Raw genomic sequence first — 14,962 nt, forward strand, 5'->3', positions numbered from 1 at the left:
TTATGACTCCATGCTGCTAATGGGTACCTGGGTAGCTGCTGAAGAATTCCTGTCTTCTGCCCCTCTTTTCCTTAGAAAACTGGGCAAGCTTTTTCGTTAAGACATCTTACATATTAATTATTATGCTTTCTTTAGGAGACATTAGCAAAAGCTAAAATGAAATATATCCAAAGAAGAATACACAACGAAGCTGTAAGGTTAAGTAACAGTCTTGCTTTTCAACAAGGCAATAAGTGAGCAAGAAACGGGTTGTTTAGAACCTATTTTAGAACTAATTAACCATAATGTTGTTAGAGAACATACATCAGGATACAAATGACTGATATTTTTATCCTCTTGTTATTTCAGAGAAATAATTTATACCATCACTAAAATATTTATTTCCCTATTGCAGAATCTTCTAATTTGGAACTCTGTAACATTCAGGTGTTCAGCAAATGTCAATCTGTTTTTCCCCCCTCTGAACAGAAGGCCAAAGTACATGATACTCCTTTCTCTGTTTCTTAAAAGTGGCACTGGCAATTAACTTCACCGCACACCGCCAAAGGTAGACCTTGTGGTCCTGAAAAACTAATAGTCTCTGAGGTCAGAGGAAAGAAGCTTTTATGATACGACAAGCCTGAAAGAGGTGCCTCACCTGTTTAACTAAGTGGGAAAGGAGGAGTTACAGGTTACAAAAGCATAAAGGTTGAGTTTCACTCTGCTCAGCGACTTCCTTCTAATTACCACGCCTATTTTATCAGTGACGCTTAACTGACTGAAGCAAAACCCCAGCATGTTAGGAGGAAATAGAGACATTCTCTTGAATGTGAATGTTCCATTCTGCTTTTCAAAGATTCCCTATGTTGGGAATCTGTTTCTTCACCTGTTTCTTGGCATGCGGTATAAAAGCAGGTAAAGTAGCCGTTTAAAAGTTCTTCCTGCTTTTTCATTACAGGGAAATGAGTTAGTTTATACCATGTGAGTAGCTATTCTATATACTAGTTAGTTTAATGTAATGCTTCCAAAAATAGTACAAACTCTACATAGCATAAATACAAATAGTATCTTTTGAAGTCTGTACAAATGTATGCCACTCTATCGGTTTTGTATAATAGGAAATAAAATGATTTAACTCATTGAGATACAAGTGTGTAGCTATAGAATACTTTAAAGTCAAGTACCCTGATCCTAAGTCCGTTGACTTCAGTGGACATAGAAGGGTGTAAACTGCACTGTTAATCTCAAGAAAGTGTGTATATTAAGTTCAGATGTTTTATAAATACCTTAATAATTTACTTTTCGCATGAGCTGTTCAACCAGACCAAAGATTATATTTGTAAAAAGATCTTGTCTTAGACATACAAAAGTAACTGAAAGAATGTGAGATTTTTGAACTGTTATTTACATAGTTTATTCATTTAAGTTAGCCGTGTCACATTAACCTGTGAAAATTCTATGAATTCAAATGCATTTTTGTTGCCTGTAACTGCTGGTCACAGTATAAGCTTTTTCAGCCTTGGGGCACTATCTGACGCAACAGGAACAGTTTTATCAGGGCAAGGGAGGGGGAAGAGCTGGAAACCAAACAGTCTAGTGAAAACAAATATTTAAAATGAAATATATATGCCACCAAATTATTCAGAGAGCTAACACGGCGTGTAATCCAGTCTTATGTGTGTTTACTCTGCAGTAAACATCACTGAATTCAGTCGTTTTACTCGGAAATTAAAGTGCATGTGATTACAAAGGAGTAGAATTCTTACTTTTCTCAAGCTGCAAAGTAAGAATTCTACTTCTTTGTAATGGTGCTACAATAGAGTTTGCTTGTAAACATTGGTTTGTTTTTATATAAAGACTAAGCATTTTGTAATGGTGAAATCCTTAAAAATATGTATAGAATCTGTCCAGTTCCATCAGAACCACTTCTGTAATAGTGAAAGTGGATTGGACTGGTGAGTTCTGGATTCAAGCAACAGCCATGGATTTGTTGGTTGACCTTGAGCAACTCACTAACTCTCACATGGTAGATGTAAGAATACAATGGGATGATTGCCATACCCATCACTGTGTGCACCTGGGAGGAAAGATGGGATAAGGGTCATTTTTTAAAAAATTAGCTGATTCATTTTTTTCTTCCTTTGTTTTTCAGACACAGGAAAAAAATGCCCTGAATTTACAGATCTTAGCTTACCCAATGCTCTGATAGGCACAGATCTAAAAGTGCAACTTCTTTTGTACACAAGGAAAAACCAAAACTGTTCTGAGAATCTCAGTGGACAAAACTTAACAACTTCTGTGTATCTAAATGTGACCAAGAAAATTGTTTTTGTTATTCATGGCTACAGACCTACAGGCTCACCACCAGTATGGATTAATGAAATTAAAAATAGTCTGCTTGCAAAAGAGGACATTAATATTATAATAGTGGATTGGAATCGAGGTGCCACAACTTTGATTTATCCAAATGCTGTTTCCAATACCTGGAAAGTGGCAGAAATATTGAAGAACCTTATTGATGAAATGTTGGTAAGGAACCCATGTGTGTTATTGATATTAGAGAATATAAAGCAATCTTATGGTGTCAAAAGAAATGTTAGTGTAGAAATGTTAGAAATGTTAGTGTAGAAAAATGCAATACCTGCAAAAAAATAAGAAAGGTGTAATAAGTGCATGTCTCTATATGCATGTAGCTGGAAAGCTGTAGGCAACACACCCACAATCAAATGTGCACGATCCTTATACAGAAACAAACCTGTGATAGTATCCTTAATGAATGTGGCTCAATGGTGGAGAATCTGTATGCAGAAGATCCAGAGTTCAGTCTCCTCACTTCCAGTTAAAATGATCAGGTAGTAGGTGATGTGAAAGACCTCCACTTGAGGCACTGGAAAACAGTAGCCAGTAGCCAGTAGCCAGTAGCCAGGACAGACGTATCTTTGAGAAATTGAATGTTGTGAGTGACTCAAGGTAGGATCTTGCATCATTCTTTGACTCAGCTTCTGGTCAGGTATTTCCCTGAAGAGCTTGTCATGGGCATTACTAGACTGTCTTATTCCTTGGTATATCCACATTTGAATGGACTTAGAGTGGATGAAGAACTGCTTATTCTAAGCATATTGAGCTGATCAGATCACTTTTCATACACTTTTTTATTTTGGTTCCATATACTTAATTGTCTACAGAACGAAAGGTAGAATAAAATCAATGGAAAATTAACAAGTACAGTACAACCATCTGCTGACCAGGTGGAGATGCCAGGGATTGAATGTGGGAACTTCAGCATGCAAAGCTGCTTCTATTCCTGGTACAGGGTCCCTCCCATCAGAGAATTTTTATGCCCCCTGCATATTCCTATTATTTCATATCCCATCTGTAAGTCCCATTCTGTGTACCAAGTTTTTTAAAAAATATATTAAAAATTAAAACAAATCTACAAAACAGACATTAAAATATAACAATAGAGGCTGGTCTACACATTTAAGTTGAGAGTGCCATCTAAGCAGAGTTCTATCTTTCTAAATCCATTGAAGTCATTAGACTTAGAAGACTTTAACTCTGCTTAGGATTGCACTGTAAATATTGTCCAGTATTTTAATAAACTGTAGGACAATTGCTAACATTTCATGCTTCCCCTCAAAAAACTGCAGCATTTTAAAAGTGATGTAGAAATGTAGTAAGTCATAGGAATAGCCTGCCACAAAATTGGAATTATCATGTCATACAATTTAACGTTGTCACTGCATGTCCTGGATTAATGTTTTGAGGTATGTAAGAATAAATGGGAAAGCCCAACTGAAAACTTACAGACTAGATGGAGAAACTATAAAACCTCTGGGATGAATTGTATAGAACTGTGAACAGCTTGACTTTGCAGAAGGGCTTTTTGTTATCTTTCACTTCCACTGTGGTTTCGTTTGTTCACTGCAAAGTTGCTCCCATGGGTCAAACCAGACAAAACTTGGAGAGTCCCATGAACAGAGCTCCCAAAATTTTTACCCATCAAATATCAAGTGTGTGTCCCCAAGTAGCACTATATTTTAACACAAAGGAGGCTTTTTAAAGCTTTCTAAAAGGCTTTTAAATCATTTTTTTTCATATCCAAAATGGCAACATGGAGTCACTATTTGCCCACAGAGACAAATGCAAAAGTGCTTGGATCAATCAATACATGTATGGTTGCTTCAAGAAATAAAGTAATAGCTCCAGAGGGGCATTTCGGGATAGGGAAACAGGATAGGAGGAAGACTTACACCATCATGCTGCATTCCCAGTTAAATTGCATTCCAGGGCCAAACTAGCTGTTACTCAGATCCAACTCTCTCCCCACAGCGACAAAACAGCTAACCGAAATGTCTTTTTTAAAAATAAGAAAGATCCCAATTCAGCTTCGAACTGCGGGGTAGAGGAGGTGGCACTCGTATCCCATCCCCCAAGTTGTTTTTGCAATACAAAACAATGTCGGGGGAAAGGGAGAAAGGTGTGTCTCTGGTGCTCTTTTAGCGTCGGAAAGTGGTGAAGAGGAAAGGCAGAAAGCTGTCCTCCCCCAACACCACAGTTCTGAGCTGAATCAGACGCACCTTCATTTTAAAAGAGGCATTCCCTGCAGTTGCTGTGGGCTGGGGGAGAGTGAGTCAGGGTTACATTTTCAAAAGTATCATGTAGTTAGACCCCCAGGGAGCCTGATATTTGAAGAAAAAATTGCCGAGAGCTCCATTTGTGGAATTCCCGATGTCGATTTGGCCCTTGACTGGAAGGCCACATAATGTGTCAGCTAAAGAGACATTCAGTTACAATATGTCTGTTTTAAGGTAACCCCCCTCCCAAGTGGGGTTATTAGACTGTCTCAAAGGAATGCTGCTAGAAGAGACAAATCAGCAAAATTCACTTTCTACCTCTTGCTGAAGCTCTCCTGTGGTTTGTACAAATGGGTAGAGGAATTTTTGCCAATCCTCCCTTCTGGCTATAGTTTCCTGTACTGCATTCTTCCCAGGCTGCCACTCCATCATCCTTGAACAAGTTCTCAGGGGCATAGAGTACAGCCATGAAATTCAGGAAGTGTCATATATCTCTCTTGGAAAAATGCTTCATTAGCAATTCTATAGGATACGCCATGCCAAAATTTAATCACGTTGTATTAAAGAAAAGCTTCCCTCACAAACCCAAGTAGAAAAAGAGAAATTCTATTCTACTCTTTGTTATGTTACTAAAGTATTGTATGTAATGGTCCAATGATGAATAGACGCTTGTTGAATTCTATAATAGTGGCTGATGAGATCTTGAGAATTGACAGTTTCCTAAATATTTATACCCATTTTAGTCTATCCTTCCCTCTGACTCCCCCATACAAAGTGAGCCTCCCAGAATTACTTAACTAGAAGTCGTATAGTAAACAGAGTCTGCTTAGGATAGTGCAGCAACATCCTAGTTAACCACATAGTCCAGTCTCATATTTATCCAGTCTTAATATTTATTCACCCTAAATATCTAAATCACTAGTTCTCACTCATGTGGAGGCTTATTTTACACCCCTACCTTGAGTATTGTTTATGATGGCTAATCAGTTTAGGGCTTCATATTTCTTAAGTGAATCTTTGCCTACTGTTTATTCATCAATTATCTAGAAATAACATGTATTTATTAAATAGTTTTGTATTTTTTAGAAGAGGTAGAATTCCATGGCATAGCATAGGGGCCTGTGTCTTGTGGCTGGCTCTGAGTCCTTCAGTAACTTTAGTGACTACAAAGTTTGCAATTATCTGGTTCAGAATATAAATTTTTGCCTGCTCAGCTATATGCGAATTCAGCAGCATCTGCCTGATAATTCTTACCCAGTTTGGTGCAAAGTATTATCAGGTCTGGGGGTGGCTACCCTAGTGTCTCAGTGGGAAAAGCAAAGGTTGCCTTCTGAGGAAGTGGCAACAACAGCCTGATGCTTTAAGGTTGGCACAGCTGAAAGGTGGCAACAAGGGTTAGCAGAGAATCTGAATGGCTGGGAAGAAGCTACAGGTGTCAGTGGAACTAAATCTACTCCTTGGGGAATAGAAGATTTATTCACTTACCGTGAAGCTTCCTTTCTCAGGGGTCCTGCAGTGGGACAGTCGAAACTTGAGTAGCTCCTCCTCCATATCTTGTGCAGGGTCAGATGAACTTGCGATCCTGGGGGAGGGGCTACCAGGCTCTCAGTTCCTTTCCAAGCCCTCAATAGTCCTCGTTGATTCCGATTCGTTTTCGTTTTCGTGGCCATGTCGGACGCTCCTCTCCGCAGGTCCGAGAGGAAGCGCCAGAGCAGCCTGACCGGGTGGCTGATCTGCAAAGATTAGCCCCCAGGACTCCCAGGGAGGGAGTCAGGGTCCGGGACACGGCGGGAAGAGCCCCCTGGAAATTGACGCAGGGGGTAAATTGCCCGTTTGTCCCCATGGAGGCCGGCAGACGTGCGCGGCACCTTGCGTGCTGCCGGGCCACGGAAAACGGCAAAGAACAGGACTAGGCGGAAGCCTGTAAGTAAGCGAATCCCTTCTGTTATTACAAGCGCATGTGAAGGAGTGGTGGGATCTGAAGTTAAGAAGACTCGGATTTCTTCCCCCTCGCTGAGTTTTGGAAGGTTGGCGGTCCCCCCCCCCTAAAATGGCAGCGAAAAAACAGAGTCCTGCTTTGGGCAAGTCAATTTCGGCTGCCCTGCAGGGAAGAGGGGAGTCGCTCGAGGATTTGGTGAAAAGGTCGGTTATCGAAGCCATAAAACCCTTTGTTGACAAGCTGAATGAAACAGATCAAAGGGTGGGCTTAATTGAGAGCGATGTGAAAGCCATCAAGGAAGTAGCGGGGGGGGCAGAGAAGTCTGCTCGGGAAAATGCGTCACTCATGAGAGCAACGAACAAGGAGCTAAAGTTGGTGGAAAACCAGCTGATCGGGCTGCAAGTGGAACGAACACAGACTATTTTGCGCCTCCAGAATGTTAAAGAGGAGGAAAACGAGGATTTAAGGGATCTTGCCTCAGAATTATTGGCGACACCCGCGAGGGCAACTAAAGAAGAAGCAAAAAGCGCCATTTTGGAAGTCCGTCGGGCTTCTTCAAAATATGCAATGAAGCGGCAGCTGCCTCGCGAGATCTTTATTGAGTTTTCATCTAGGAGGGTCCGGGACACTATCCTATACAACTCATATAATGCGGACTTGGACTTTCTGGGAAATAAAGTCAAGATACTGAAGGATGTTCCATTTCTAGTTCAGAAAAGAAGATTTAAGTATAAAAGGCTGGCAGCTCTCCTGAGGGAACGTGGGATAAAGTATAAATGGCTATTTCCGGAAGGAATTTGGTTCAGTTATAAAGATCAAGCTTACAAGATAAATTCGGAAGATCAACTAAGGGATTTTGTGGACAAAAATCAAGAATTTGGGCAAGACACCAAGCAAAAAGAAGAAGATCCGAAGCCCGAAGGGAGGGGGGAGGCAACGAGCGCTGTGGCTGTAGCTGCTCAGAGAGAATTGCGTCCGAGGCCTAGGGGGGGGAAGAAGACTTAATTTGAACAGTAATTTGTATTTTGTAAGGTCAACCACTCCATCATTACTTTATTAAGGTTTAATCTTTAATTATGGCAGTATGAAGGGAAAGCATTGAAGTGTAGTGTTTATTGTTTGTATGTTGCCCTCCCCCTTTTTCCACCCCCCCCTTCCCCTTTTCTTTTTCTCTCCCTTTTTTCCTTCCCTTGTACTTTCGTAGTTCTTTGTAGTTTTCTGTTTTAGATATTAAAAAAATAAATAAATTAAAAAAAAATAATCCTCCTTGATTCCTTTTCTGGTATCTCAAACCCTATTCATTATAACTAGAACTCCAACAGATTAAACTGTTCAACTGCAATACTGCCACAACATTTATATTAACATATACCTAGAACATGTCCTCATTGTCCCTTCTTTCCTCCCCCCGCCCTCTCTCTCTCTCTTTTTTAACTTTTGGAGATCAGGTGGGTTTCGGACTGTCCCACTCCAGGACCCCCGAGAAAGGAAGCTTCACGGTAAGTGAATAAATCTTCCATTCTCCTGTGGTCCTGGAGTGGGACAGTCGACACTCGGGATATATGTCTAGCAGTGTACCTTCAGGCGGGTATTTCAGACCCTATGTCTCTAGGACGTGCTGTAGCACCCTCCTGCCGAAGGCTGCTTCCGCTGAAGCCAATTGATCTATAGTGCTTTGTGAAGGTATGTACTGACTTCCAAGTTGCAGCCTGTAATGATTCCAAGTAAATGTGTGCAGCCCTACAAATTTTTTCTAATGATGGAAAGATCTGTGTGCTGCCGAGGCGGCTGTCCCTCTCAGGGAGTGGGCGGTGATTCCCTTAGGGGGTGACAACTTCCTAGATTTGTACGCCAGCTCTATGCACTCCCTAATCCATCTGCTTATTGTTGAGGGTGTCACTTTCTCGCCCAATGAGCTTTGCCTAAATGAGATAAACATACTCTCTACTTTGTGTATATGTTTGGTCCTCTCTATGTAATAGCTCAGTGCCCGCTTCATATCCAACCTATGCCATTCCCTCTCCTCATGTTTTGGATTGTCACAGAAGGAAGGCAGGATAATATCTTCGCCTCATAAAAGGTCGAATTGACTTTTGGGATAAAGGTAGGGTCTGTCCTTAAAACCACCTTATCGTAGTGGAAAATACACAGATCCCTATTAACAGACAGTGCACCTATCTCTGACACCCTTCACGCTGAAGTCAACCCTACCAGAAAGGCTGTCTTAAGGGTCAGTTCTTTAAGGGGACAGGTTGCCATTGGTTCAAATGGCTCCGTTTTAAGTGCCTTAAGCGCTAAGTTCAGGTTCCAAGTAGGAAATCTATGCACTTGTGGAGGATTCAGTAATGTGGTCCCTCTCAGGAACCTTTTGATATGGGGATGTATGGTGAGAGACGCTCCTCTCTTCGACCCTCTGATGACTGAGATCGCTGCGACCTGTCTTTTCAGTGTGCTGGTAGTAAGTCCTTTGTTGAGGCCATCTTGTAAGAACAGTAGGATCTGTTTAACAGAGGCTGTGAGTGGATTCTTCCTTTTTTGTTCACACCACTCATGAAACACCTGCCATGTCTTATTGTAGCTTTTGTTTTTTGAGCCTTTCCTTGATGCCAGTGTTGTGGAGATCACTCTTTCAGAGTAACCCAAGTCCTTGAGTTGGTTGTGCTCAACCTCCAGGCTGTCAACTTTAGAGACCTGGAGTTTTGGTGCTGAATCTCCCCTTGGGTCAGTAAGTCGTTCCTGTATGGGAGCCTCCACGGTTCCTCTCTTGACAACCTTCTGAGGTCTTGGAACCATGGCCTCCATGGTCAGAATGGTGTGATCATTATGACTTCTGCCTTTTGCTCTACTACTTTCTGTATCATCCTGTGTATTATTTTCAGAGGAGGGAAGGCGTAGAAGAGTGTTCGGGGCCAATTTTTGGACAGGGCATCTGTTCCCATTGCCTCCCGTTCCCTTCGTCTTGAAAAGAACTTTGGAACTTGAGAGTTTTTTGCCGAAGCAAACAGTCCACTTCTGGATTGCCAAATCTCAGACATATCTGTGAGAAGACCTGTTTGTTCAGCATCCACTCTGACTGGTCCACTCTGTTCTGGCTCAGCCAGTCCGCCAGAACGTTCTGCTGCCCCGCAACATGGCTTGCCCTTATTGATTTTATGTTCACCTCTGCCCAGAGGAATATTTCCTCTGCCTCCTTGCTTAGGGCTCTGGACCTGCTGCCTCCCTGTTTGTTTATATAGGCTTTTGCCATCATGTTGTCTGTGTACACCATTATGTGCTTCCCTTTCAGACAGTCCTGGAACTTCCATAAGCCATTCTTTATCACCCTTAATTCCAGAAGATTTATACTGCACCCCTTCTCTTCGGGGTGCTACTCTCCCTGGGTCATCCTGTCTTCCATGTGTGCTCGCCAGCCAGTCAGACTCGTGTCTGTCATCATCGTTACCCTGTTTGGTTCCCTTATTGGTGAACCCTCCTCGAACCTGCCTGCTTCCGTCCACCAACTCAGTTCTTTGGACAGCATCTGTGGGATCTCCACGAGCTTGTTCCACCTGTGAGTTATAATCCGTTGGTAGGGACGCAGGAACCTTTGTAATGGTCTCGTGTGGAATCTGGACCACTGAAGTGTATCCTGGCAGGATACCATCATCCCTTGAAGCTTGGCCAGTTGCATCACATCCGCCTTCTTCTCGTTCTGGACTGATACTATCAGGGACGTGATCTTCTGTTGTCTTTCTGGGGATACGAAAGTTTTGTCCGTAATTGTGTCTACGATTACTCCTAGGTGTGTTATCCGCTGCCTTGGTGTAAGGACACTCTTCTGACGGTTGATGACAAACCCACGTCCCTCCAGGCAGCTCATCGTCGTTGCAATGGCCTCCTGGGCTGAGACTAGGGATGGAGCTTTTATCAGGGTATCATCCAAGTAAGGCAACAGGGATATTCCTTGAACTCTGAGAAAGCTACCAGAGTCACCAGTACTTTGGTGAAAACTCTTGGTGAAGATTTCAAGCCAAACGGGAGTGCTCTGTACTGGTAATGTTTTTTGTCGTAAGCAAAATGCAGGTACCTTCTGTGAGTGACTCTTATAGGGATGTGCAGATAGGCCTCTGACAGATCTATGGATGCTAGATAGTCCCCTTTCTGTATGGCCCCCGTGGTGGACTTCATCGTCTCCATTTTGAACCTCCTGGATCATATGTGGAGATTTAACCATTTTAGGTCTAGAATGGCCCTGATATCCCCGTTTCTTTTCGGAACTATAAAGAAAATTGAGTACACTCCCTGTTTCCTGTGTTGTGCTGGTACTGGCTCTATCACCTGTATCTACAACAGGTGTTGAATGGCTTTTAGAATTTCCCAGTGTTTCTGTTGTGAAGGATTCCGAGACACCTGTAAGAAGCGCCTTCTTGGTACCTTCTCGAATTCCAAGGAATAGCCCTTGGATACTGTCTCCAGTACCCATTTGTCTGATATTGTGTGATTCCATTGGTAAGAAAATTCCTGAAGACGTCCCCCTATCTGCTTTGTTGTCTGATGCTCGGTGTAGTCATGCTTGAGCATTTTTCTTTTGGCCTTTAGTCTGGAGGGCTGATTTTCTGAAGATGAAAGATCTATTGTTGAATCTTGGTTTGTTTTGCCATCTGCTTCTAAAGGGTCTGTCCATGTTCTGCCATGAGGGTCTCTTGAAGTCTCGAAAGGAATGTCTTCCCTTGTATTTTAGGTCCTTCTTCTTTGATGGTAGTATCTTCTTTTTCTCTGTATTCTCCACTAGATACCTATCTAGTGCATCTCCAAACAATTTGGTTCCTGCAAATGGTATTGCAGCCACCTTGCTGTGAGCTTGTGGATCTGTGTCCCAATTTCTCAGCCACGTGTTCCATTGTGCTGCCACATTAAACCCTATAGCCCTAGAAGACATTTGGAAAGAGTCTAAGGTAGCATCTGCTGCGAAAGCTGCTGCAAGGGCTATTTTCTTGACCTCATTCTTGACTTCTTTTGGGACCTCTCTACCTGCAGTTGCTAGGTCTGAGGCCCAGGTATAAGCTGCTCTAGCGAACAGTGACCCAGTTGCTGATGACCTCAAGGACGCTGCTGACACATCGAAATTCCTACGCAGTGCTTGTTCTATCTTCTTGTCAGATGGATCCTTTGGCATACCTTCCGCATCCATGAGCAGAACCGAGGTCATTGTTAGACTAGTAACCGGGTCGTCCACTATCGGGAGTCTTATCTTTTTGGCAGCATCAGACATGAGAGAATAGAACTTGTTAAACACCAATTGGTACACTTTTGGTTTCGCTGGGTTATCCCATTCCAGTTTAAGGATGTCGTGGAAGATAGCTGGAAGAGGCACTCCTGATTGTCTAGTGCTCATCTTTGGAAGTGCCCTCTCCAAACCTTGGGGGTAAGATTGCTGTGCAGCGTCTTTATCTGTTTCAGTATGTGAGATCTCCAGAGTTCTTAGTACCTTAGCAAGCAGCTTAGAATACACCTCTGGTGGAAAAAGCCTGGTTTGCATTTGACCCGCATCTTCTTCCGCTTCTTCTTCTGACAGTTCCCATTCCTCACTTTCTGAGGTTTTATGGGATGTCTCTGAACCCCACTGCGACCCCTCTGAGTCAGTGGAGTCCCCCTCTGCCCACTTGTCTACCCATCTCTTTTTGGGGTTGCCCTGGGTAATGGCTTTCGCATGCCTTTTCCCCTTAGAGGCACCTGGCTGCTGTTTGTCTTTCTGTGGGGTGGCCAATTCCCCTCTAAGATTTTTTACAGCATTGTCTAGGCCTTTTTTGATTTCTGTCTGTAGCCATGCCAGGATATTAGTCTTTGCCTCTGGTCTCGACAGATCAGGGTCAAAATTCCCTTGCTGTTCCCCCTGGGTAGATCCTGTGGGCTGTGGTGGGCTTGGGGTTTCCATTCCACTAAGTGTTGGCTCAGTTGCTTTTGCCTCTGAGCATTCCTGCCAAATCTTCCCGCCTAAAGGCAAAGTAAATGGGGGCGGGTATTACTAAAGGCTAGGCGTAAATGCTGCAAGGAGAAAAAAACCCCAAAGGCCAGACCGTAGGGGCCCAGTATGGAGAAGCTAGTCTGCTTCAGGGTCTGCTGCCAAGCGCCAAGCCCTGCGGGAGTCTGCCTAACCCAGAAGTCACTTTAAAAGTTATTCTTTCTCTGGGTGGCTCTCCGAGGTTACCCCCACCTTTTTCGGGAGTAAAAAAAGGCCTCTCCACGGGAGTGCCTTGAGTTGACTCACTTTTGGCGCACTCTGTAAGGCATCCACCACTTTTGGAGCCCCGCAGGTCCATCCTTCCATTTGTGGCTGCCGCGGCATCCCTACCCAATCCTGGCTGGCCTTTGCAGAAGCCGGGTCCTAGCAATCTAGGATCATTGGCTCTTCAGCTTGCCTCTTTTCCCCGCGGCTCCTGACGCCACCGACTAGTTCAGTGGGGAGCGGGGGAGGAACACGTCCTTCCTTTTCCCCAGCGAGTGCGCACCTTCCTGCACCTCCTGGTGCCTTCAAAGGATTGCTGCTCTGCAGAGCTAGAAACTATGCACCCCCTGCTGAGCAGGGCCGGAAAAAACTGAGAGCCTGGTAGCCCCTCCCCCAGGATTGCAAGTTTGTCCGACCCTGCGCAAGAAATGGAGGAGGAGCTACCTTAGTGTCAACTGTCCCACTCCAGGACCACAGGAGAAAGGGGCTTTCTTCTGGGAGGCAGAAGTGCAAACTGAGCCATCTGTAGCTTACAGAGCAGATTTCATAAGGAGCAAGGAACTGGCCTATAAAAAATCTTCGGCTTTTCATTCCTAAGCTTACAAAAAGTAGATCAGAGAGAGAAGGATCCAGTGTGTCCTGTCATTTTGTCAACACCTTCCTCTCTCAATCTGAGGCTGGGCCTCACTGATCCACATAACTTTACTGATCCAACCCCTCCCTCATAATGCATGATTCACATGGTTCATTCATACATGATGTAGCTATGTAAAAAAAAAAAAATGCCCATATTTGCAATCCAATTTAAAATACTTGGTAAAATGTGATCAAATTTACAACAGAATAAGAAATTGGAAGAGGAAATTTCTCCCATCACTACAAACCATTGCAGCAATTGCTCAAGTGCTCCGAAGTATTTGTTATTTAAGCTATTTTCGAATAAACTTGGATAATATAGTCCAATTTGATGTATATTGTTTTGTCATTAAATATATGACAATTTTATATAGTCATTATACAATCATAAATAATGCTAGATCTGTCTCTGTTGTAAAGAACTTTCAATTTAAATAAAATTCACACCTCATTTTGAAAAAAATTTAGACTTCCAGCACCGGCAGACAAAACTAGATATGTGACCAAAAATACATACTGATTTTACACAGGACTTAACTAACTACACTAAAGAGCTCGAGGTTCGCATTTCTTTAACTTTCTATCCTGGCATATTTACTGGCAGGAAAATGGAGCCTCTCTTGATTCTGTTTACATGATTGGAGTAAGCCTTGGGGCTCATATAGCTGGATTTGTTGGAAAGGCATACAGTGGTAAAATTGGCAGAATAACAGGTAAGACATCCTTCTTCTACTGTTCTGTTAGTATTTAGTAGTATAGTTCTGTCTGGATACTAAATCATTCAGTTCTACACAGGTAATGTGGATTCATCAACCCACTGAAGCTATATGGCTGAATTTGGACCTAAGTTAGATGTACATCATTATACTCTTAGCTAGACTATTTGGCCTCCATCAAACAGCTGTAACTTAAAATATGAATGCACAGCTTCTGGTGACACCCATCCTTAGCATAGGTTTCATCATAGAACCTATGTAGGTCAGCTGCTGATCTGCAGTGAGCATATAATGTAGACAAGCCCTGAACAACTTATACATGCCTATTCTGCAAAAGTTAGTGTTTAATGAAAGGAAAAGAGATATACTCCTACTGTGATATGGCTGATGGTATGGAATGAGAGCCCAATATTAACCTTCACTAGATTTTGACACCAGTGTTTAATACTGGACTTTCATTTAATACCACTAAGTGGAAGATAAGTGAAACAAGATTTGCTTTCATTGAAGATGCACAATATATTGTTTTCAAAGGAATTAAAAGGACTTCACTTTCACTAGATTCTGGCACCAATGTTTAAGTCCTTTTAGTTCCATTGAAATTAATATATTGTGTATCTTCAATGAAAACAAGTCTTATTACTCTTACCTTCTAGTTAGTGCCATTATGTAAGCCATGAGATCTTTGCCATCCTTAGAAAGAGGTATGGTCTGGTTCCATACCTCTTGAAGATTCTGTTGGTTTGGGCACTGCTGGACAAAGGGTATTTCATGTCCCCATGTATGCTTGTATGTTTTCTTGTATGCTTTGTTTTTCTTGTATGCTTTTTCTTGTAAACTGTAGAAAATAAACTCTTATATTTACACCTGTATTTTGTTATAGGATAGTCTGCTTCCCATTCAATACATT

General features: G+C 42.5%; 1 protein-coding gene across 2 annotated transcripts in view; it reads left to right on the plus strand.

Annotated features, from left to right (window-relative positions):
- The first annotated feature begins 754 nt into the window (after nucleotides 1-754).
- The window catches only part of LIPI (lipase I), a 42,299-nt gene continuing 28,091 nt past the window's right edge, over nucleotides 755-14,962 (plus strand). For both annotated transcript variants that reach the window (XM_054973654.1, XM_054973655.1), the window contains exons 1-3: nucleotides 755-894; nucleotides 2,132-2,508; nucleotides 13,941-14,049. In XM_054973654.1, coding sequence (XP_054829629.1) covers nucleotides 813-894; nucleotides 2,132-2,508; nucleotides 13,941-14,049 — 568 coding nt within the window. In that variant the 5' untranslated portion in view covers nucleotides 755-812. The remainder of the gene's footprint in view (nucleotides 895-2,131; nucleotides 2,509-13,940; nucleotides 14,050-14,962) is intronic.

The sequence above is a fragment of the Eublepharis macularius genome, chromosome 3, assembly GCF_028583425.1.
Source record: "Eublepharis macularius isolate TG4126 chromosome 3, MPM_Emac_v1.0, whole genome shotgun sequence".
Taxonomy (NCBI): Eukaryota; Metazoa; Chordata; class Lepidosauria; order Squamata; family Eublepharidae; genus Eublepharis; species Eublepharis macularius.